The sequence below is a fragment of the Lonchura striata genome, chromosome 5 (genome assembly GCF_050655825.1).
Source record: "Lonchura striata isolate lonStrDom1 chromosome 5, ASM5065582v1, whole genome shotgun sequence".
Taxonomy (NCBI): Eukaryota; Metazoa; Chordata; class Aves; order Passeriformes; family Estrildidae; genus Lonchura; species Lonchura striata.
This window is the reverse complement of record NC_140707.1, coordinates 72,796,550-72,820,789: the sequence shown is the minus strand read 5'-3', so window position 1 is coordinate 72,820,789 and position 24,240 is coordinate 72,796,550. Positions and strand designations below refer to the sequence as shown.

General features: G+C 46.8%; 1 protein-coding gene across 1 annotated transcript in view; it reads right to left on the bottom strand.

Moving 5' to 3' along the window:
- MDGA2 (MAM domain containing glycosylphosphatidylinositol anchor 2) overlaps positions 1-24,240 on the bottom strand; it is a 193,832-nt gene that overhangs the window by 72,281 nt on the left and 97,311 nt on the right. Inside the window, exon 6 of the mRNA XM_021536048.3 lies at positions 13,893-14,162. Within this exon, the coding sequence (XP_021391723.1) occupies positions 13,893-14,162 (270 nt within the window). The remainder of the gene's footprint in view (positions 1-13,892; positions 14,163-24,240) is intronic.

Below are 24,240 nucleotides of genomic sequence, written 5' to 3'. Positions count from 1 at the left end.
CTGATCCATTCACGAGTGGTAAAAATCTGAGTTCAGATGCAATCTTTCTTTATTCCAACTCTGTTTTGTTAATTCCAACTCAGTTTTGCTAATTCCAACTCAGTTTTGCTAATTCAGGCTCAGTTTTGCTAATTCAGATTCAATTTTGGTAATTCAGATTCAATTTTGATAATTGAGATTCAATTTTGATAATTCAGTGTCTCCTTAAACAAGGACTTGTAAATTCCATGCTGCAAAATAATTAACACTTCCAGAGTTTGGAAAATAATTCACATTTATTTATTTATTCATTAGGCTGTCTTTTCAAGGTTAGGGGTGGGGGGAAGCCTAAATTTGAGCTATTTGCCCTCAGTCCCACAGGGTAGGAGAGGCTTCTTCCATTGAGGAAGGCAAAGTTTTTTAGGAGAGAATGGAAAATTTGGTGTTTTTCTAGGAAAAGTGTCATTTCAGATGCTGCTCCTTAGTTCTAACCACATCTTAAAGTATCCGACTGGTTGATTTTATTTATTCATTTATAATTTAATGTATTTACATTATTCATTTACTTATATTTATTTAAGGGAGTTTCATGGCTTTAATCAAGATGGAATTTTTTGCACTTCTCTTTAACTGAGCAGCTCTCCTTCCCTTGGGAAATTCTCACCAAGTTGGAATCACGAGGATGAACCAGTTGGAAACTGCCACAGAGTTAAACTCTGAGGCACGAGCTGAGCTTTTTTCCTTTGTGTGGAAATAAAAGCACAAACAATGCTTACACACACAAAAAACCCTCAATATTTTATGCAGATCCTTTTCAGGCAGGGGAAAACCAAAAAAGAACTCGATGGGCACGACCAGCCCAAATTAGTTGCTCATAACCTCAATAAACTATTTTTATTTCTGAATTTTCAGCGCTTTCTCCTGCCTAGAACTGAACAAAGTCCAGCAGGGAAGTCAGGGTAATGTTCCTTTGTGGAAAAGCACAAATTCCAAGGAAGAAAAGGGGGCAGAACCTCAAAGTTTGGGTCAAAGCTGTTTCTTGCAAGCAGAAGGGGGTTGGAACTGGGTGGTCTTTAAGGTTCTTCCAACCCAAACCATTCCATGACTCTGGATGAGGTCTCCAAAATCCCTTCAGAGCTTCCTGATTTCCACCACATTGGGAACACCTGAACTGAGCTTGATACAAACCCACCAGGTAGAGGAAAATGGGGTTTTTGTGTCATTTCCTCCACCCAGCAACCCCATAAAACAGTGGCTTGGGTTTTCCTCATCTGTAGATTCCTGGACCTCCGTTTCCAGGAGGAAATTTCCAGGAGGGCATTCCAAAATGCCAAGAAAATTGAGCCATGCCATGGATTTTGCCCCTGTGATATCAGTTACATTTTAGGCATGGCTGAGAAGTTTCCATGGGGCGAGACACAGAAATAAAAGAGAAATTAAACGTTAAAGGGTTTCTACACAGGCAGAGAGAAGGGAAAATGGTTATAAACTAAAAGATATTTAATGGGAGATTGGGAATTGGGAATTCCTGGCTGGGCTGGAATTGCCAGAGCAGCTGTGGCTGCCCCTGGATCCCTGGCAGTGCCCAAGGCCAGGTTGGACATTGGAGCACCTGGGACAGCGGGAGGTGTCCCTGCCTGGCAGGGGTGGATGGAATCATCTCTAGAGTCACTTCCCACCCAAACCATTCCATGATTCTCTGATCAACCAGCAAAATGCGGGAGATACCACTGCAGACCCCTCCCAGCGGATTTTTGGGGACGTCACCAGCACACAGAGCTGCAAAGGAGCAGCAAACGTGCAAATAAATCTGAAACTGTTCTTTGAGACTCAGCAAAGTGCCAGCCTCGCTCCAAAGAGGCCCCAAAGAATGAGGATGTGATCAAACAGCCCGAGATGAAACAACTTTTGTCCTCAAACTCCTCACAAACAGTCCCTGCCCTCCCTCATTAATTATATTTTCAAAGTAATAAAATGCAGTTTGGGATCTCAAGCAAGGCCTATTTGCATTCATCAGGTTCTGCTGGGTTTTTTCCCACCCCCTCCCTTTATCCACCCCAAATTTTCCTTTAATGCCTCAGAATGTTCCTGCCTCACCAATTTCCAAAGGCTCAAACAGCATGACTAAACACATCGAGTTCTGCACCATTTTCTGCACCATTTTTAGGCTTTGACAGAAGAATTATGGACCGCTGGCTGCTTCCCAAGTGGATGCAGGACACAAGGGATGCTCAGATTTGTGGTTGCTGATGGTTCTGTCCGTGTTTAACGTGTGACAGCAGGGCCATGGAGCAGCAAAACTCCGAATTTCGGGTTTTAACCATCACTGACCAGCCAGAGCCCCCCTGAGCACCTTTTGTGCCCTCCCCAGAGGAGGTTTGGAGTCATTTTGGTGGCTCCCCTTCACTTTTTGTCAGCGGTTTTGTTTTGTCCCTATTCAGAGTGAACAAGAGAACTTCACCCAAGCAGATGTGGAGCCCTGCATGGTCTTGGGGCAGATGTTGGAGTTTTGGAGAGCTCAGAATCCATCCTGGCCCTTTTCCTGAGCACCCAGAGTGGGAAATTCCCTATATTCCAATAATTTCATTCCCAGTCCCACCTCACTTCCAGGATCCTCCAAAATCACTGGGAATTCTGGGATCTCCTGGATCTCACTGTGGGCTGGGTCAGAGAGGCCAGGAAACATTTTCTGATGTCCAGGTGCTCCTGACCCCTTGCAGTTTCCTTCTCACATGCGGGAAAAAGAGTTGGTGATCCTGGGAAAGATTCTCTAATTTATTTTTTAAGGACAATGGACTACAGAGCCACAGCAAGAAAATGGTCAAAGATGCCAGAATTCCCGGATGGATTGGGTTGGAAAGGGCTTTAAGGATCATCCAGTCCCCACCCCATGAACAGGGACATCTTCCACTATCCCAGGCTGAACCAAGCCCCATCCAACCTGGCCAAACCATCCCGGAATGATGTGATAATGGATGGAACAACAAAATCTGCTCCAGTACCCCACATGGGAAGAGCCCTGCAGTCCATATTTCTTTTTATCTGGAATTTCAGCCTAAATTTATCCATTTACTGTCCAAAACCTTCATTCCCACTTAATAAAAACCTGCAGAAATCTTTCTCTGCTGCCTTGGCAATAACTCGTCCACTGCTATCAAATCAAGAGAAGGAAAATCCAAGTTTTTATCCCAAGCTCTGAAGAGACACCAAATTTTTGCTTCTTTTTTGCTGTGGGCAACAAAGTTGGGTCTGTCTTCAACATTCTCCAGGATTCCCTAAAATTCCCTTATCCAAACACTTTAACAAATGTCCAAAATATCTTTTTCCACTGATGATTATTCCAGTGTGGTCATTAAACTTGATTCTTTATATGAAAATAATTTTGTCTTTGTTCTGTGGATAAAAAATGGGAAAAACTCAGATTTGTGGTTGCCAAAAATTTGCATTTGCTGTCATCAACCAGGAAAATATTGGAGAGGAAAATAATGGAGAGGAAATTACAGATTTCTGGCTTAATTGTAAAACTTCATTACGAACAGAAGAACAAAACCACACCCCAAATAATAGAGTTTGCGGATATCAGCTCTGCATAATCAAAGTGTAGCAGAGAATTCCAGAATTATTTGGGCTGGAAGAGTCCATAAATCCTATCCAGTCCCACCCCTGCCATGGGCAGGAACACCTTCCATGATCCCGGGCTGCTCCAGCCCCAGTGTCCAGCCTGGCCTTGGGCACTGCCAGGGATCCAGGGGCAGCCACAGCTGCTCTGGCAATTCCAGCCCAGCAGGAATTCCCAATTCCCAATCTCCCACCCATCCCTGCCCTCTGGCAGTGGGAGCCATTCCCTGTGTCCTGTCCCTCCATCCTTGTCCCCAGTCCCTCTCCAGCTCTCCTGGAGCCCCTCCAGGCCCTGCCAGGGGCTCTGAGCTCTCCCTGGAGCTTCTCCTCTCCAGGGGAACATTCCCAGCTCTTGGAGCAAATCCGTGGTCTCCTCCAACACATCCACACCTTCCTTGTCCTGAGAAACCCAGACCTGGATGCAATTCCGGTCATAAGGACCAATCTAGGTTGGAAGGAAATAAAAAATAATAATAATAATAAAAAAAAATTTAAAAAGAGAGTAATGAAATAAATAGTCAGAGTTTTTAGGGGTGACACTCCAATTTGGACCACTCACAAAATTTAAATTCCTTAAACTGGGCATTTAGAATCATGGAATTGCTCAGGTTGGAGAAATCCTCTGAGATCACCAAGTCCAAGCGCCAACCAGTACCACCTCTGTGGCCACCACTAAACCTTGTCCCCATCCACATATTTTGGGCACAATTCCAGGGATTGTGACTCCATCCCAGCCCTGAGCAGCCTCTTCCAACACTTCACATGAGGGAAAGGCTCTGTGATAACTGAGAAAATGCCACTTCCCGAGTGTTCCCTTCACATCCCAAGGCAGGCTTGAAGAAAATTCCTGCTAAAAAAAGCTCCACATTCCCAACATTTCAGCACCAGCTCGTTCTGCTCCTGTCAACACAGTTTGAGCTGGAAGTTTTTGAAATCCTGAACTTCCAACAGCTCACCGAACAATTAAAATGTCAAACGTCTTCTCCTAAAGCATCTCCAAACTTTTTAATATCAAGTAATTATTTGGCACCTCCAAGGCCAGATGCATTCCCACTTCCAATTTAAATGCAAATCCCACGGAGAGACTTCAGGTTTTGTCTCTACTTTTAGAAACTGCTGCTAATTTTGCAAAGAAAAGGATTTTTTTTATTCCAGTTTATCCGTGTTCTCAGCTTAATTAGCTCCCGGCTCCTTCGGAGCTGTTCTTTTGAAGGAGGGGGAGGTTTGGATTCCTTTGAATGATGAAAATTTCAGTTTACAACTTGCTCCAGATCTGATCCGTTAAAGAGATGAAGGCGAGATCAAAGGAGGAGAAACTCAGCGTGGTTCCTCTTTTAACGGCTTTTAGAAGGAAAGATGCTGCGGAAATCGGCGGCACCGATGGGAGGAAAGACGCTGGGGGTTGGGAATGGATGATCTCTAAGATCTCTTCCAGCATGAACCATTCTGTAATTCCACGAAATATCCAGGTGGGATTGAGCTCAGGAGGTTCCTTTTCTGATCTCCAGCTCACACCAGCTTTTCCAAGGACTGAAGACCTCCAGGGATGGAAATTTCACAATCTCCCACCCTCAGCTCCCAGAAAAAAACAGGAGCTGTCCAGTGGTGTCATTGTGCTTGGAGACAGAAATTGCTGTGTCCTTCCATTTTTCCTGATGGAAAGATGTTTCCTCCCTGATTTTTAGGGGATATAGATGATGGATCATGGATGAGATCCAAACACAATCAAGTGACGGTGAAATTCCAAAAACTGCAGGAATTTGACCAAGAAGAAACAGGGAAAACTTAGCAGCTGGAATTTTGTCACTTTTAAAATCCCAAGCAGAAGAAAAAGGGGAAAAAAAAGCTAAAATATTTCCCAAGCTCCAAAATCCCAGTTTGCCAAGGCATGGATGTGTAACCAGAGCCGTGGATTAGGGCTGCCCCATCCCACAAGAAAATGGGAATTCAGGAGTCTTGCCACAAGCCAGACAAGGATTGGGGTATAAATTAAACCCTTCAGAGAAGCTACCACAACCCCCAGTGGGCTCTGCACTTGCCAAACAAATTTTAAATCCTTGGAATGTTGCAACTGGATGTTTTCCAGGGCCTTTAAAAAGTTTAATTCTTGTGCCAAAGTTGTCCTCAATAAAAATAAATTAAAAAAATAAAATAAAAAGAAGACTTGCTGAGTTTTCCTGCCCCAAAGTGATCCTTTGGAAATCTTCCCTCTTTGTAGATGAAACTCAGCCATTCTCCCAGTCCCAGACAAACCCCCCATTCCCAAGGTTTCCATCTGGATTATTCCTATTCCTGCTTTTGGGGTGTCTCAGAAGCTTTGCTGGAGCTCAGGATTTCCTTAGGAATGGGATTTCTTCCAACACAGGATGCATTTCTCTCCAACACTTTTTCTCCGACTCTTAAATACCTCAAAACTACATCAGGATCCTATAAAAATTCCCAAAATCAAAAATCCCAGTCCCAGTTGCTTGACGCTGCAAGAAAAGTGTCTTAAAACCCATTTCAAGGGCAGCAAAACACCTTGGGAACATCAGAAGAAACCACTGTGAACTCATCCTCCTCCTCTTGGTTTCCTCCGCCTCCAAGAGGAGAAAAAACTTGGAAAAATTCAACTTTTTCTCTGCCAAAAAGAAAATGCTGCTAAAAGTACCCAGACCTCGTCGTGTGTTATCAGCCAGGATCTCAAACAATATTTAAAGTACAGCACAAACCCTGCCAAAACAATTAGTAATTAATAACTTCTGCCAATCAAAAGTAAGAATAACTTTTATCCTTGTCTCCAGTGGAATCCCAGGATCACTGAGATTGGAAAAGAGCTCCAAGGTCACCAAGTCCCAGCTGTGCCTGATGCCCACTTTGTCCCCACCCCAGAGCTCCGAGTGCCGCCTCCAGGAATTCCTTGGAAACTTCTAGGGATGGGCACGCCAACCCAGAAGACAGATATTCATGGGATCATGAAGGTTGGAAAAGACCTCAAAATTCATCCAACCATTCCCCAGTCCTGCCACGGTCACCACTGCCCCATGTCCCCAAATAATGCCACATCCACACGGATTTCAAATCCCTCCAGGCATGGGAATTCCACCCTGTACCTGTGCCAGGGTCAGGGACCCCTTTTAGGGGAAAGAATTTCCCCAAATATCCAATCTAAACCTCAAAGAATCACTGAGGTTGGAAAAGATCTCTGGGATTGTTGAGTCCAAGCTGTGCCCGATGCCCACCTTGTCCCCAGCCCAGAGCTCTGAGTGCCACCTCCAGGAATTCCTGGGACACCTCCAGGGATGGGCACCCCAAACCTCCCTGGGCAGTGCCAATCCCTGAGCCCCCTTTCCATGGGGAAATTCCTGCTGTGCCCACCCTGAGCCTGCCCTGCCCAGCCTGAGGCCGTTCCCTCTCCTCCTGTCCCTGTTCCTGGAGCAGAGCCCGACCCCCCGGCTGTCCCCTCCTGGCAGGAGCTGTGAGAGCCACAAGGTCCCCTGAGCCTCCTTTGCTCCAGGCTGAGCCCTTTCCCAGCTCCTCAGGAACTCTCCATTCCCTTCCCAGCTCCCTCAGGAACTCTCCATTCCCTTCCCAGCTCCTCAGGAACTCTCCAGCCCCTTCCCAGCTCCCTCAGGAACTCTCCATTCCCTTCCCAGCTCCCTCAGGAACTCTCCATTCCCTTACCAGCTCCCTCAGGAACTCTCCAGCCCCTTCCCAGCTCCATTCCCTTCCCTGGACATGCTCCAGCCCCTCCATGTCTTTCCAGAATTGAGGGTCCAGAACTGGACACAACCCTCAAGGTGCTCCAGCAGTTTCAGCACAGGACAATCAGGACAATCCCTTCCCTGCTCCTGCTCCCATACAATTCCTGATCCAATCCAGGTGCCTTTGGCCTCTTTTCCACCTGGCTACACGTGGGCTCATGTCCAGCTACTTTCCCAAGCACCACTAGGACAAAATGGGGAAAAAAATATGTCCACCTGAACACAGGGAGAGGGATCCGATGAATCCCATCTCCTGAAGTCCCTTCTGATAAATCCTTGCAGACACGTGGTGCCCAACAGGCTCCTCATGATGTCCTCCAGAGCAGCAAACTCCCTTCAAAATCAAATTCCTGCTCACAGAAATTCTGGGAAGTCCTAATGAAAGGACAGAAGGATCAATAAACCATCTTCGTTTTTATAGGAGAGCCTTTTATGAACTCATCCATGACCCTCCAGCCTGAGAAGAGATCACAGGCCTGAGCCTGTGGCAGATAATAAAAATAAATTGATTTATTCAACTCCAAAGCTCCACTTTTTTCCCATATTCATTCCCAGAGCTGTAAACCTTTAAGGAGCACACTGGGAATTCATAGCTGTAGGAATATCCTGGATGAGGAGATCAGGTTTGCTTGGTTAAAACCTTTGGAAATCCCATCACAGAGGGCATTTCTCCACGGAGGAGATGTCTGTGGATATTCAGCAAGGCCCTTGGAATTCTCCAGCCAGGAAATAAGGTAGATAATTAGAATTATTAAGGCTGGAAAAGCCCTTGGAGGTCATCGAGCCAAGGTGTTATCCCAGCACTGCCAAAGCCACCATGGACTCATATCCCAAAAATTATTCCATTCTCCCACTTGCTGGGAGCTTTTCCCAGGATACAGAGAGGAAAAAATGGATGGGGAAAAACCCTCCTTGTCCAATATAATGGAAGATCCAACATTTTTGGGTTTTAGAATTCCCAACCAACCTCAGATGACTCCAGGCAGTGACCACACGTGCCAGACCCACATCCTGAAATTCTGCTTTTCCCAGGATACAGAGAGGAAAAGAAGGATGGGAAAAAGCTTCTTGTACTTATTTCATGGAAAATCCAACATTTTTTGATTTTATAATTCCCAACCAAACCCAGATAATTCCAAGAAGTGACCACATGTGCCAGACCCCCATCCCTAAATTTATTCAATTCTCCCACTTGCTGGGAGCTTTTCCCAGAATACAAAGGAAAATAAGATGGGGGAAAAAAGCCTCTTCTGCCAATCCCATGGAAAAATGAACATTTTAGGGTTTTAGCATTCCCAACCAGTCCCAGATGATTCCAGGCAGTGACCACATGTGCCAGACCCACGTCCTAAAATTTATTCAATTCTGTTTCCTGGGAGCCCTTCCCAGGATACAGAGAGGAAAGAAAGAATTTAAAAAAAAAAGCTCCTTGTGCCAGTTTCATGGAAAACTCAACATTTTAGGGTATTAGAATTCCCAAGAATTAGGATATTAGAATCCCAGAAGATTCCAGGCAGTGACCACAGGCCCAGATGTGCCATCGCTCACCCTCCTGCCAGGAGTGACCTGCTGGGTGACAACTATCACTGCTGCCACCAAACCACAATTCCACCTCTGGGATGAAATTCCAGAGCCATTCCCAGGCTCTGGTGCTCAGCAGCTCATGGGGGCCCTGCTCACATCTCAGCTGATGGAATCTGGGGACATTCCAGAGGTGCTGATGTCCAACCAGCCTTACTTTTATCCTTTACTTGTCTAAACCCCTAGGGAAATTCCTAAAAAAAGCTTTGAGATAATGAACAGGAAAGCAGAAGGAAGGCAGGGGTAGACAACAAAATCCCGGGATTTTTATTTAATTTAAAAAGCAACAAAAGTTAATTAATTTCCCAGTCTGAGCTTCCTCCTATTTTTATTCCTTAATATTTTTTTTTTAGCAACCACGCCTACAGTTCAAACACAGTTTCTAAAGGGATGATCCAGAGGTACTTCCAGCAATCCTGGCCTTAAAAAGGGATTTCCCTGGAGTGCTTTTTGTCCGGGAAGAGCTTTTGTGCTGCTGTTGAGCGCGGTCATTATTTTATATTTCAACCGACAGGGAATCCCACCCCTTGGAAAAATTAACTCTGAGGATGAGGTTTCCACTTCCCAGAAGGTGCGAGTCACACAGGCTGAGTCAAATGGAATTAAAAATGTGCTGCTGTTACAGTGGCAAAGAAGGAGGGATCTGATAAAAGATGGGAATGGGAGAAGTCGCTCAGGAGGGAATCAATGGAACGGGATGTCCAGGGAGGGGATGGAGTCCCCATTCCTGCAGGGATTTAAAGCCCTGTGGATATGGCACTTGGGGACATGGTGGCCTTGGCAGTGCTGGGAATGGTTGGACTTGATGGTCTTGGAGGACTTTTCCAACCTCAGCAATTCTGTGGTTCCATGATTTTCACACACCCTGACGCCTTTCCCAGCTGTGCCAGTGCTCTTGACTCAAGCCCTGGAAAATGTTTCTGTGGCTCTCCCTGTGTCCCAGTCTGATGTGTAGGTGTCCTGCAAGGATGTTGTCCAGCATCTTCCTCTCTAACTGGATGGAGGAGACACCTTGGAATCAGAGAATCCTGGAATGGTTGGGGAGGAAGGGACCTGAAATCCCATCCCATCCCACCCCAGCCATGGCAGGGACACCCCCCACTGTCCCAGGCTGATCCAGCCCCAGTGTCCAGCCTGGCCTTGGCACTGCCAGGGATCCAGGGGCAGCCACAGCTGCTCTGGCAATTCCAGCCCAGCCAGGAATTCCCAATTCCCAATCTCCCACCCATCCCTGCCCTCTGGCACTGGGAGCCATTCCCTGGGTCCTGTCCTTCCATCCTTGTCCCCAGTCCCTCTCCAGCTCTCCTGGAGCCCCTCCAGGCCCTGCCAGGGGCTCTGAGCTCTCCTGGAGCTTCTCCTCTCCAGGGGAACATTCCCAGCTCTCCCAGCCTGGCTCCAGAGGGGTTCCAGCCCTTGGAGCAGCTCCGTGGCCTCCTCCAACACATCCACACCTTCCTTGTCCCAAGTCCCTCTCCATCTTTGGAGTGAAGTGTGGGTGATCAGCAGCCACAAAAATAGGAAAACATCCAGAAAAAAATTCATGGACAGGCTTCATACATGGAGTGAAGCATAGACAACAAAGGCACACTCGGATAAAGACACTGAAATTTAGAGAAATTTAAAGAGAAAAAATTTCCTTAGAGCCCTGCTGGTGCTTTGAGGGAAGATTTATTTCTGGGTTGTATTGGGGGATTATTGTTGAATCCTGGGATTCGGGGTGCACCTGGCACAAGATGGGAACTCCATTTACCAAATGCTTCCCCTGCCTGGCATGGAAGTTTCTATTTCCAGCAGATTCTCTTCTCTCCTCAGCTGCTGTGTGAAAATCCTGACCCACAACAGCAAAATGAGCCAATGTGATAGAGAAATGAGTCAAAATGCTGAGAAATAAACACACAAAGTCAACCCAAAATCTGTTTTTCTCTCATATTTCACTCCTCAACACAGCATCACTTGCAGCAAAGATAAATCCAAGATTGGAATGGAGATTTTTTCCTTCTAAAGGACAGTTTTTCCCATTTAACAGAAATAATAAGGGGGAAATAATAAAGCTGGGCTGGGAAGGAGCCAAGCTTCATTTATTTAATGGGTTCTTCTCATTGTGGTCCCATCTCAGCATTATCAGGGCCACAGAGCAGGGAGGAAAAAGGGAAAAAACCACCTGGAGTGTTTTAATGGGACTTTGTTCAACATCTTGCAGCTCCCAGGCATCATCTTCTATAAATAAAAATGCAAGGGGATATTATTATTATTCTTATTATGATGCCATGACTCATGGAATTTGTGTCTGTAGGAATTTAGGGATGTGGCTTTTCCTTAGGGCTGGCTGGTGCTGTCTGCTGGGTCAATTAAAACATGGAGGTTTCTTTCACACCAAGTTCTCCCTCTCCTTATTCCAAGCTGGTTTCGACTCCCAGTTCCCCTTCCCCATGTCATCCCCATGCAAATCCCAGCAAACTAACATTCCTGAGCTGAGGAATGGCAACAAAACCTCAGAGTCAAATATCAGAAATTCAAATTCAAACACAATATTCCAAGTAAATCCATTCCTATCTCCTGATCCAATCCAGGCTGATCCAATGCTCCCTCCCTGACCCCCAGGACAGAAATTGCTCCTAATTCCTCAACCTGCTGGAAAGCAGGAGATGTTGGGGAATAAAAAGTGAGCAGGGGCTGTGGCTCCCATGAAATATTCCCACATTGCCTCTTTATCCATCAGTTTTTTCCTGAGTCTGATTAATCCCAGTTTATTCTTTCAAATTCCTATAGCTTGGAGTTTATGTTTCACCACCATCCCCAAATTAAATTGTGGAAAATAAGGTTCAGATGAAGTGTTTGGTTCAGGGAGGTGAATCCTCTCTGATGATGCCAATCCAGCTCTATCCAAACCAACTGCCTGTGTCCCAGGGGTTTTCCAGAAGGGAATAAACAAGCAGGGAAATATTCCCTCCAGCTGGGAGCAGTTGTTGTGCAAGTCCTCCTCTTTTATTTTCACCTCAGACAGACACTTTTCCTGATATTCCCTGGAATTAAAGCACAGGCATCAATCTAAAGCTCCCCACCAGGGAGGACATTCCCAGCTTTAATTTCAGGAACAGCTTCAGGTAAGGAGGAAGGAAGAGGTGAAGGAGGCAATGGGAACTCCAGGAGCCTGGGATGCATCCAAGGCCTTTGGTGATCATTCCATAGAACATCCTGAGTTGGAAGGATCTCACAAGGATCATGGAGTCCCAATCCTTCCCTGCACAGTCCCCATAACAATCCCACCCTGGGCATCCCTGGCAGCACTCTCCAAAGGCTCCTGGAGCTCTGGCATTCCCTGGGGAGCCTGGGCAGGGACAGCACCCTCTGGAATAGTGGAACCTTTCCCTGAGATCCAACCTAAACCTCCCCTGGCCCAGCTCCAGCCATTCCCTTGCTCCTGTCCCTGGTCACAGGGACCATCAATCAGAGCTGCTCCTCAGGAGGATGCTGAAGAGCACAGTGAGGTCTCCATTCAGTGTCCTCCAGGCTGAACAAACCAATTTCTGTCCGCTTAGCATGGAAAAGCTGCTGCATCACCCAAACACAAAAAGGCACCAAACCATCCTTGTTCCACCTCAGGGCTTTGATCCCAGCACAAGAACTCTGGAAGGCTTGGAAACCAACACTAATTCATCCCATAACTGATTAGAAAGGACCAGAAACCCCAGAATGAGAGAATCATCAAGGCTGAAAGAGACCTTCAAGATGTAGTCCAAGCAGGACCATTTGGAAACAGAGGAAAGCCCCACTGTTGAGCATTGAATGTTGAATGTTGGATATTCAGTGTTGAACAATGAACATTGAATCTTAAACATTAAACCTTGAATGTTGAACATTGAACATTGAACGTTGAATGTTGGATATTCAATGTTGAACACTGAATGTTGAATGTTAAACATTAAACCTTGAATGTTGAACATTGAACATTGAATGTTGAATGTTGGATATTCAATGTTGAACAATGAACATTGAATCTTAAACATTAAACCTTGAATGTTGAACACTGAATGTTGAATGTTGGATATTCAATGTTGAACAATGAACATTGAATCTTAAACATTAAACCTTGAATGTTGAACATTGAATGTTGAATGTTGGATATTCAATGTTGAACACTGAATGTTGAATGTTAAACATTAAACCTTGAATGTTGAACATTGAACATTGAACATTGAATGTTGGATATTCAATGTTGAACAATGAACATTGAATCTTAAACATTAAACCTTGAATGTTGAACATTGAACATTGGATTTTGAATGTTGGATATTCAATGTTGAACACTGCTGAATATTAAACATTAAACCTTGAATGCTGAACATTGAACATTGGATTTTGAATGTTGACCATTGAATGTTGAATGCTGAATGCTGAACAATGAATGTTGGACATTGAACAATGAATGTTGGACGTACAACATTGAATGGTGAATAGTGAACATTGAATTTTGAATGTTGAACACTGAACATTGAATGTTGAACATTGAATTTTGAATGCTGAATGTTGAATGCTGAATGTTGAATGTTTAACATTTAATGTTGAACAATGAACAATGAATGTTGAATAGGGAACATTGAATTTTGAACATTGAACGTTGAACATTGAATGTTGAAACAATGAATGTTGAACGTTTAACATTCAATGTTGAATAGTGAACAATGAACATTGAACAATGAAAATTGAACATTGAACAATGAATGTTGAACAGTGAACATTAAAATTAGAATGTTGAACATTGAATTTTAAATGTTGAACATTGAATGTTGGATGTTTAACATAGAATGTTGAACAATGAATGTTGAACGTTGAATGCTGAATTGTGAACATTAAACATTGAACACTGAACGTTGAACTTCAAACTTTGAACCTTGAATGTCGCTGTCCCACTAGATTAGGACAGGACTAGTCCTCCAGGAGAAAAGCCCATGATTTCACAACTGAACTCACCTCTTACAATGATGTTGGTGGACTTCTTTGCGGGATTGCCGACGTTGTTGTTGGCGATGCAACTGTAGGTGCCGGAATCCTCGGAGGTGATGGCGGGAATGGTCAGAGTGCCCCCGTTCAGGACCGTCTTGTCGGGCAGGACCCCCGCAGACCTCACCCACGTCAGGCTGGGCGCCGGCTCCCCCCCGGTGGTCACACACACCAAGGTGATGGCTTCTCCAGGGTTCACCACGATGGGGTCGTCCACGAGGAGCTTGATGGAAGGGGATGCTGCAGAACAACAGGAATCACAGAATCAGCGAATGGTTGGGATGGAAGGGATCTTAAAGGATTGGAAAGGGTCCCATAGGCAGGGACACCTTCCACTGTCCCAGGCTGCTCCAAGCCCTGTCCAGCCTGGCCTTGGACACTTCCAGGGATCCAGGGGCAGCCACAGCTGCTCTGGGCACCGTGCCAGGGCCTGCCCACCCTCCCAGCCAGGAATTCCTGATTCCTAGTATCCCATCTATCGCTGCCCTCTGGCAGTAGGAAGCCATTCCCTGTGTCCTGGCACTCACTGGTTTCTTGTTCCAGCTCTGACTGGTTGTTCCAGTAAGGAAAGGAGAAGGAGATAAAGAAAAGCAGGGAGAGTTATAGCCATGGAGTCACAAAATCATGGAATGGTTTGGTTTGGGAGGGACCTTAAATCCCACCCTGCCACGGCAAGGACACCTCCCACTGTCCCAGCTGCTCCAGCCCCAGTGTCCAACCTGGCCTTGGGCACTGCCAGGGATCCAGGGGCAGCCACATTCCCTGGGCATGGAGAGGGATTGATGGATTGATGGGAGGAGGGATGGATGGATGGATGGATGGATGGATGGATGGATGGATGGATGATGGATGGATGGATGGATGGATGGATGGATGGATGGATGGATGATGGATGGATGGATGATGGATGGATGGATGGATGGATGGATGGATGGATGGATGGTTGGATGATGGATGGATGGATGATGGATGGATGGATGGATGGATGGATGGATGGATGGATGGACAGCCCTGAAGCCACAATTGGGATGGAACATCCCACCTGTGTGTAGGACAAGTGCCAGCACACTGGATTGGAAACCTTGGGAAAAGGGACTAGTAAAGAACTTCTTTGTCATGGGAAGCCTCTTCTCCTGACATCAGATCCTGCCACTCATCCATCCCTCTTCATCCACCTTCTCTCCAGTGAACTCCTGGGAACTTGGCTGCCAACCAGGATGAATCCATGAAGTTTGAATCCAGAGTGGCATCTCCCTTGGGACGTTATCTCTTTGCACATGGAGAGACTGAGCCATGCTGGACAGAGGAGTTTTTCCCTCTCTGGGATGTGCAACCTGCAGCTCACACCTAATTCCCATAATTCCCATAAAATTCCCATAATATCCCATGACCAGGTGTTGTGGGAGCAGTCAGCACAGGTTGATGGGGGATGCTGCTGACCTCAGAAAGAAGTGATTAAATTTAATTCTCTTTCCTTTTCTCGCCTTTTCCATGAAATATTTCCATGTGATAGAAGAGAAGCAAATGCTCAATAATAAGGGACAGGGCAGCAATTCATTGGAGAATATAGATATAAATAAAATATAAAGAAGATAAATAATATTAATATATAAACACCATAAATATAAATATAAAATAATATAAATATACATTTAAAAATCAAACTCTGAGCTGTGACATCCTGTGTCCCCTGTGGTGAGGGATCCACCCTTGCTGGATCCAGGCTCTGCTCCAAGGCATCCTTTAAGCTGCATAAAGGATGAACCAATGTATAAATATCCATTGCTAGGCCAGGAAAAGCAGCAGTTACAAAAAAAAACAAAACCAAAAAAAAAACCCAAAAAAACCCCTCAGGAATAAAGGTGAAGGATTGACATTCTGGGCCAAGAATGCCAGCAAAAGTGGTAATAAAAAGGGAAAGGCAATAAAAATGTTACATTCCAAAATAACATCCCCATCCTTGTTATTACAGGGAGATATTCCCGGGTGTTCTGCTTTAGATGGGAATCTTATTTCAATATTAAAGGAATACAAACCAAGCACTAGAGGCAAATACAAGAATCAGACAAAATCAGAGTTTGCTTCATTTGGGCTTCACCCTGGAGGAATTTGCTTTGTCTGCATTTGGAAGCGGGAACAAAAAAAAAAAAAAAATGGGAAGAGCTTCCTTTGTACCTGTCCTGAAACTGGGAGAACTGGGAACCAGATTATTCATGGAATATCTTGAGTGGGAGGAACCCAGAAGGATTATGGATCCAGCTCCTGGCCCTGCCCAGACCCCCAGCAATCCACCCTGGGCATCCCTGGAGTGCTGTCCAAAGGCTCCTGGAGCTCTGGCAGCCTCGGGAATGTCACCATCCATTCCCTGGGGAGCCTGGGCAGTGCCAGCACCCTCTGGAATATGGAACCTTTCCCTGCTGTCCATCCTATCCCTCCTGGACACAGCTCCAGCCACTCCCTCAGTCCAGTCCCACCAGAAGGAAACTCCTTAGGAGAGCAGAGATTCACAATCCAAGCCCTCTCTTCCAGTTCCTCCCATTTTTGGACTCCTCAGATCCTTCCCAGCATGAATTCCTGGTTCAGGTAATTTAAAACCAAAGTAATTGGGTTCATGGCTAAAAATCCAGACCCCAGACCAGTCAGCTCTGCCAGCTGTGCCAGGGTCTCTTTGCTCTCACCTTCTGAGCTCTTCTTCCATCAGCTGAGGCCTCCAGCAGCTGGTGGATCCCTGGTTTGGGATTCCAGCTGGGAAACTGGGAATTATGCCATGTTTTCTGCTTCAGGATGTGTTTTTTTTGTTGTTTGGGTTTTTTTTGGGAGGAGGTGACAAAACCAGGGATCCAGGTACAACCAGAACCTGTGGGGTCATCACCAACCCCCAGCTGACACTTATTTCCCTCTCCCTTCCTCTCTCCTGGGTTTCATCCTTTTTCCTGAACAGTTCCAGCAAGGAGCCGCTCTTTGCTCCCACTTCCCATCAAATCTCGAGACAGGGAACGAGGGAACCACGGATAATCCTTCAAAACTTGAAGCAAAAGATAAAAGCACCGACGTCAACCCAAGCTGATGGGGCCACTTCCATAATCCTGCAGATGAAAGGGAGCTCTTTGCCATCCTTCAGGAACAAAGTGGGATGGGATAAAGAGGCTGGGACACATCCCTTTCATCCTGGCACTCCAAACAGAAAGTACATGGAAATGAGGGTTTGGATACAGCAGTTTCTCTTCATTTACACCACAAGTTTCACTTTCAGCTCCAATCCCAAAAAAGCAAAGAGAAATCCCTGGATTTCTGCAGCCACAGACATGGCAAGCTAGATTTAATCTGAAAAATTTTAAGAAATTTAGGAAGGTTATTGAGGTTTTCAGCAAACAGGACTCAGTGGAGCAGATAAAGGGTCAAACCCCTCTTATGCAGGGAATATTCCCAATATTCCTGAATGAGCCTTTACATTGATATTTTTCTGAAAAAGGAGAAAAGAATGGGAAGTTATAGCCAGGGAATCATGGAATCCTGGAATTTGGTTTGGGTTGGAAGGACCTTAAAGCCCCTCCAGTGCCACCTCTGATATGGCAGGACACCTCCCACTGTCCCAGGCTGGTCCAAGCTCCAATGTCCAACCTGGCCTTGGGCACTGCCAGGGATCCAGGGGCAGCCATGGGAACACAGGAGAGGTTAATGTATAAAGTCCCATAAATTCCAAGAATTCCAAATGCAACAAAACCATCCCTGCCAGAAAGAGTCAGGACTAAGCGGGGTCTGTTATCACTCTCAAAGCCTCTTCCCAAGCCGAGGTCTGTTCTAAATGACTTCCAGGATTAACGAGGGGAACACTGGGCCATGGAGCTTTAGCCAGCAAAGCTTCTCCCAACCACAACCTCCAACCCAGCAGAGCCTCAGCCAGCCAACACTCCCAGTCAAAACCTTCCTTGGACTCAATTAGGAATAACAAAAATCATTACCAAACAATAGCAAGCTCTGGGAAACACTCCCAAAACTTGCCTGCAGCACGCTTTTCAAACACCACATTTGCACACCCAAGGGCTCTGCATCTCCCCTGCCCTTTGGAAGTCGGGGTTTCCGAGCGCCAATCCCACATTTCGGAGTCAGGCTTGGCTTGGCAGGGGACAAAGAGAGCGGCAGAGCCGCTGGGAGCTCCTCCCCTGGCAGAACAAGGCCCTACTGATCGGAGGGAATCTGCCCCGCTCCCATTCACGCCGCAGCTGCAGCCTTGGGAAAGGGGCTCCCATTCAGAGGCTGCCGTGTGGCAGCGGCGCTGCCGCATCCCGGGATTTCAGAGCTGCCTGCGGAGCCGACGGCGGGTCACTCTCGGAGCCCAGCTCATCCCTCTGGCTGCCCTGGCTGCTCCAGACCCTGGCAGGGGGCTCAGAGACAATGACATGAACTCAAAACCACCTGTGGCTTCCATTTTAGCCCGTGGAAAGCTGCCAACTCCATGTTGGAATTACAGACCACAAGGGTTTGAGTAGTGTGGTAGCTGAGTTAACACAGGGTGGAAAAGTAGAATTTTGGGATTTTTAGAATGGGGACAAGATGGAAGAATTTGGGTGTGTCGTGACCTTCTTCTCCTTCTTTTTGTCCTCCATGTCTTGCTGTGACGGTGACACTTTTCTGTTGGTTTGGGATGGGGACACTCTGTCCAACACAGATGTTAGATATTGGTGCATTGTTATAAACGGACCGTACATAAATTTTGATATAAAAGGTAAACACCGCCCTGAGGGCAGACAGAATGCCACGGCCTCCTTGCTAGCCAGAGCTCAGCAGGTCAGAGAAAGAATGTTTAGATAAAAGAAATAAACAACCATGAACACTCGACTTCATGCATTCCAGACCTCTGGCTGCCGGGCTAGGGGAACAAGGACTTTCACACTTTTGGGGTCTCACCAGTTGACCCTGACAGGTCACAACACCCAGCCCTGCTGCACCAGGCACGACCAGGAATTTAAATGGGAATTACATCCATTTTTGTGGCCTTGTGTTAAAGGCAAATCAGAGACTGGTGGTAGATGGATGGAGATTGATTAGGAAATTAATAATGAATGGGTCCCACATAGCCCAGTCCTCACAAGGTGCTAAACCAGCAGGAAACACACCCTGGGCTTGATTAATGACTGGGGGAAGGTTTTCTCAGACTGAGCACAAACCAAGCACTCCTTAAGTCATCGTTAACACACTTAATTAGGCCAGGCTGCCAGAGAAGCACTTGGACCAGAGAAGCTGTGGCTGCTCCATCCTTGGAATGTTCCCATTTTGACGGGGTTTGGAGCAACCTGACCCAGTGGAAGGTGTCCCTGGCCTGCAGGGATCAGAATGGGATAATCCTAAACCAGCAGGAAATGAGCCCTGGTCTTGGTTTATGACTGGGGCAAGACTCTCAGACTGAGCACAAGCAAGCACTCATTAAGAACTCCTTAACACTCTTAATTAGACCAGGCTAATTAAGGCCAAGCACTTTGGACCGGAGAAGCTATGATTGCTCTGTCCTTGGAATGTGCCAGGTTGGATGAGGCTTGGAGCAACCTGAGAGAGTGGAAGATTTGGGAGTGGAGTGGGATAACCCTGAAGGTCCCATCCCACCCAAACCATTTTGGGATTTATTCAAGGATCAGATGAAGATGTTGAGGGAATTTGAAGGGGTGGAGTCCCTGCTGCTGCCTGGGATGGGGAGCTGAGGCTGGAATCACGCGGGGAGGAAAATCCATCTGTCATTCTTGGAGCAGCCCGAAAAAATCCGCTGCCAACGTGTCATAATTACAGTGAGACAAATAGAGGTATTTAGGCTGGATGTATGGAATTGAGGAAATGTCACAATTGGCTTTAGGGATTACTGGAAATGCAGAAGAAACCCAATAATTTAATAGCAATATCAAAGTACAGGCAGCAAGTCATGTCCTTGACAAGGCTCTCAGCTGTGATGAATAGAAATGAAAGGACATTATTTCCTCCAGTTTGGGGCATTATTTGAAAGGCAGAACCGAAGTAATAGAACATAATTGAATTATATTTTTATATCCATTGCTGTGTGTGCATCCATTTCATTCACAGGCAGTATTTCTTGCAGGAACACAAAGCCAATATTCCTAATGAGACACGCAGTGTGCAGAGAGGAATGGTTTGAGCTCCCTGCCAGGCTGGAAGCAGCATTCCTGTAACTATTTACTCCATAAAGTTCAAACAAGAGTGGGTTGGAATTCACAGATTTCGAGTTAGAATCAGGAAAACACAGAATGGGATTGGGAGGGAGCTTAAAACTCATCTTGTCCCACCCCTGCCATGGCAGGGACACCTCCCACTGTCCCAGGCTGCTCCAGCCCCAGTGTCCAGCCTGGCCTTGGGCACTGCCAGGGATCCAGGGGCAGCCACAGCTTCTCCAGGAATTCCATCCCAGCCCCTCACCATTCTCCCAGCCAGGAATTTCTTCCATAAATCCAACCTATCTCCCCTCCTTCAGCTTCATTCCCCATCATCTTTTTAATTTTTTTTACTGTTATTTTACAGGGCAAAAAGTCAACTTTTTATTGCCCACCCTGCAATTGGGCAGGTCCTTTTTTTCATCATCAGGACTTCAAAAAACCCAGATTACCCCTAGAAAATAAACCCAGGGAAAAATAAAAGAAAAAAAATCCTAAAACTGATCAAGAGATTAAAATATCTTTTATACTTTTCTATGTTTATCCTCTGCTCCTCCAGAGAGATCCCAGTGGAAGTTGCACACCGTGTGAAAAGAGGAGAAAATTCTCCAGCTAAACAGTTCTAGAGTTCTAGAACAGTTCTAGTTCTAAAAACCTTGTGTTTAGGCAAATAAAACATATTTCTCTTACACCTCATCTTTCTTTTTTATTTACTCTCTCTTTTCTCCCATCTCCTTTTCACTGCCTTTAAATTTCCAGCACTTCCAGGTCAAGAAGAAATAAAGAGAAGCTTCTCAAGTCCCAGATGTTTCAGGTTTGTGTCCTTTTTTTGACTTGATACATGGCATAACTGAGGTAAAACATTCCCAGAGGAGCTTTAAGCATTGCAAGTGCTTTAGGATCATCAGGAATGGTTCCTCATGGAATGCTTTGGGGTGGAAGAGACCTCAGAGATTATCTAATTCCAACCCCTCGTGTCACAGGCAAGATTTAGGGTTTTCCCTGGCACATAGGAGAAATTTCCAGCTGGTAATTGTTCTGGGACAAAGGGGTGGCTCCCCCCACCCAGGGCAGGTGTCCCTTGATGGCCAGAGCCACCCTTGTCTATGTCCCTGAACCTCCCACTGGGGTCCCTGAGCAGTCATTGCTCCTGTCAGGGATTAAAAAGAAAAAAAATCTCATTTTTCAGTCTGTCCTGAGCCTGTCCCTGAAATAAAGAGGCTTAAAGTTGAGACAAGAGCAAGATGGTTTTGTCTGGGCACGCTGTCAAAAATGGAAAATTCTGAGGTTCAGGGAGCAGAGCGGGGAGTTGCAGGATAGAAATAAAGAATGGAATGATCAGATAATTGTAAATTGGAATATCCTGAGTGGGAAAGATCCACAAGGATCACGGAGCCCAACTCCTGTCCCTGCCCAGACCCCCCCAACAACCCCACCCTGTCCATCCTGGCAGCGCTGCCCAAACCCTCCTGAAGCAGCCTTGGGACTGTGCCCGTGCCCTGGGGAGCCTGGGCAGTGCCAGCACCTCTGGGGAAGAGCCTTTCCTTAAAATCAAACCCTATAAACAAAGATAACTATAAATCACATTCATGAAGGTTTTTTAGCTGAGCACAGTGTTCATATATTCCCATATATCCACAAAAGCCAATCCAATTCTCCCTATCCCATTCCTCAATACCCTTTTCTCCCCTCCTCCAACTTTTCCAGAATCCCTCTGCTTTTCGAGCAGCTCTGATGACTCACATCTTTCTGCTCCTTTTTTTCCGGGTGCTTTTCCTCTCCCTTTTCCAGCACTTTGATGCCCCGGTGGGCTCGTGCTGCCGTTCACGCACAGAAGTGGCATTGAGAATTCCAGCGGGAGGAAGGGAGGCGGATCTTGGCTTTTCAAGGCGCTTCCTCGCTGGTTCTGCTCGGGAGAGGCTACAAAAGCTCCCGACTCCCACCCTGGAGGGATTCATTCCGTGGGGGATTTGATCCAGAGGCGCTGAGGGAAGCGGGATCTTCCCTTCAGCAGTTTAAACCCATCGTGGAATTTAGATCCACGCAGGATTAAACCCACCCCAGCCACGCCAAAGTCAGGCCTGCAAGCCGGGGTCGTGGATCTAAGCCCCTAGAGCACAATTCCCGCTTTCCGAAAATAGAAGGGATGAGTTGTTCCTCCCTTCCCCGGCTGCAGCTCTGCCTGAACAGCTCCAGACACCTCAGCCCAGCCCTGCTGCAGCAGCAACATCCTAATTAGTGGATTAGGGATGGCTGGCTAATGAGGAGCTGCCAAGGAGGGACCCTCAGGCTTCCGGAGGACGCAGGCTGGGCAGGAACAAACATCAGCCATGTGCGAGGGAAAAGGGAGCTGGGATCCAGGCATGGAATAAAAGGGAGTTTTTTGGGAATGCAGGGAAGCAGCTCTGGTTGGACCCAGTGTTTGGGGGGCTGGGAATGCGGAGAGCTCTGCATTCCCACAGGGCTGAGCTTCTCCAAGGAGATCAGCAGGACCTGGGGACACTGGGATGATGTGACCCCCCCACAGGGAATAAAGGAAATGTTCTTTATGCGCTCATGGAATTGTTAGGATTGGAAAACTCTTCTAAGACACCGAGTCCAACCATTCCCAGCAATGCCAAGGCCACCACTGCTCCCTGTCCCCAAGTGCCACATCCACAAGGATTCAAATCCCTCCAGGGATGGGCACTCCAAACTCCCCTGGGCAGCTGTGCCAGGGCTGGGGAAGCCTTTCCATGAAGGAATTTTCCTGATATCCAACTTGAGCCTCCACAGGTGACACTTGAGGTCATTTCCTCTTATCCTGGAGGTTTTTACATGGAAAATGGGAGCCTGCCCCCCCCCGGCTGTCCCCTCCTGGCAGGAGCTGTGAGAGCCACAAGGTCCCCTGAGCCTCCTTTGCTCCAGGCTCAGCCCCTTCCCAGCTCCTCAGGAACTCTCCAGCCCCTTCCCAGCTCCTCAGGAACTCTCCATTCCCTTCCCAGCTCCTCAGGAACTCTCCATTCCCTTCCCAGCTCCTCAGGAACTCTCCAGCCCCTTCCCAGCTCCTCAGGAACTCTCCATTCCCTTCCCAGCTCCTCAGGAACTCTCCATTCCCTTCCCAGCTCCTCAGGAACTCTCCATTCCCTTCCCAGCTCCTCAGGAACTCTCCAGCCCCTTCCCAGCTCCTCAGGAACTCTCCATTCCCTTCCCAGCTCCCTCAGGAACTCTCCATTCCCTTCCCAGCTCCTCAGGAACTCTCCAGCCCCTTCCCAGCTCCCTCAGCCTCTCCTGAGACAAGACACCCACATTCCAACAGGGAAAATCCTGCTGCAAAGGGAAAGAGGAGAATTCCTCATTCCACGCCAGGAAAAGATTCCCTGCCAGCCCTGCAGGGAGTCAAAACCAGTCAGGATAATGGGATTGGTAGGGCAAGGTTAACCTAATAAAGAACAGGACTGGGGTATCCCTTGGGATCCTTTCCAGCTTTATTTCCTATTATTCCTTTCTGCTAAAGAATTATCCTGGAAAAGCTGTGGCTGCCCCTGGATCCCTGGCAGTGCCCAAGGCCAGGTTGGAGCAGCCTGGGGCAGTGGGAGGTGTCCCTGCCATGGCAGGGGTGGAATGGGATGGGATTTAAGGTCTTTTCCATTCCAAACCATTCTGGGATTCTATAAAATCATCCACCTGCAGTGCTCAGCTCAGAGGACCCTCAGGATTTCCAGCCCCTTTCATGCAGAACCCCGTCACCTCCCCCCAGGAATGCCAGGGAATGTGAAGAGAAATATTTTTTCCACCTTCCATAATTCCCTTTGCAGTGCATTGTCTGACTGACGGGAAACAAAGCAAGTTTATCATGACAGATTTCAGCCTAATCGAGGGATTAAAAGTGAATTAAGCCTTTTTTAATTTGTCTCCCACCACATGCCCCAGACAGAGCAGCAGCTTCAGCTGTGATTTCAATGAGCTGTGGCAGGCAGCTGAAAAATCACGGATTGAAAGACTCATCTTGCTCGGGAAAAGTTCCTGGGCTGGTTTATTTTCTCCTGGAAGCTGCCAAAACTCAGCCTTAATTTATGGATTAATGATCACCTGCACCAAACTGGCTGCTAATAGACAAAGTATTATCATTTCCAAATGAATCAGTGCCACCCAAGCTGCTTTGTGGAGCGAGATAAAAGCCT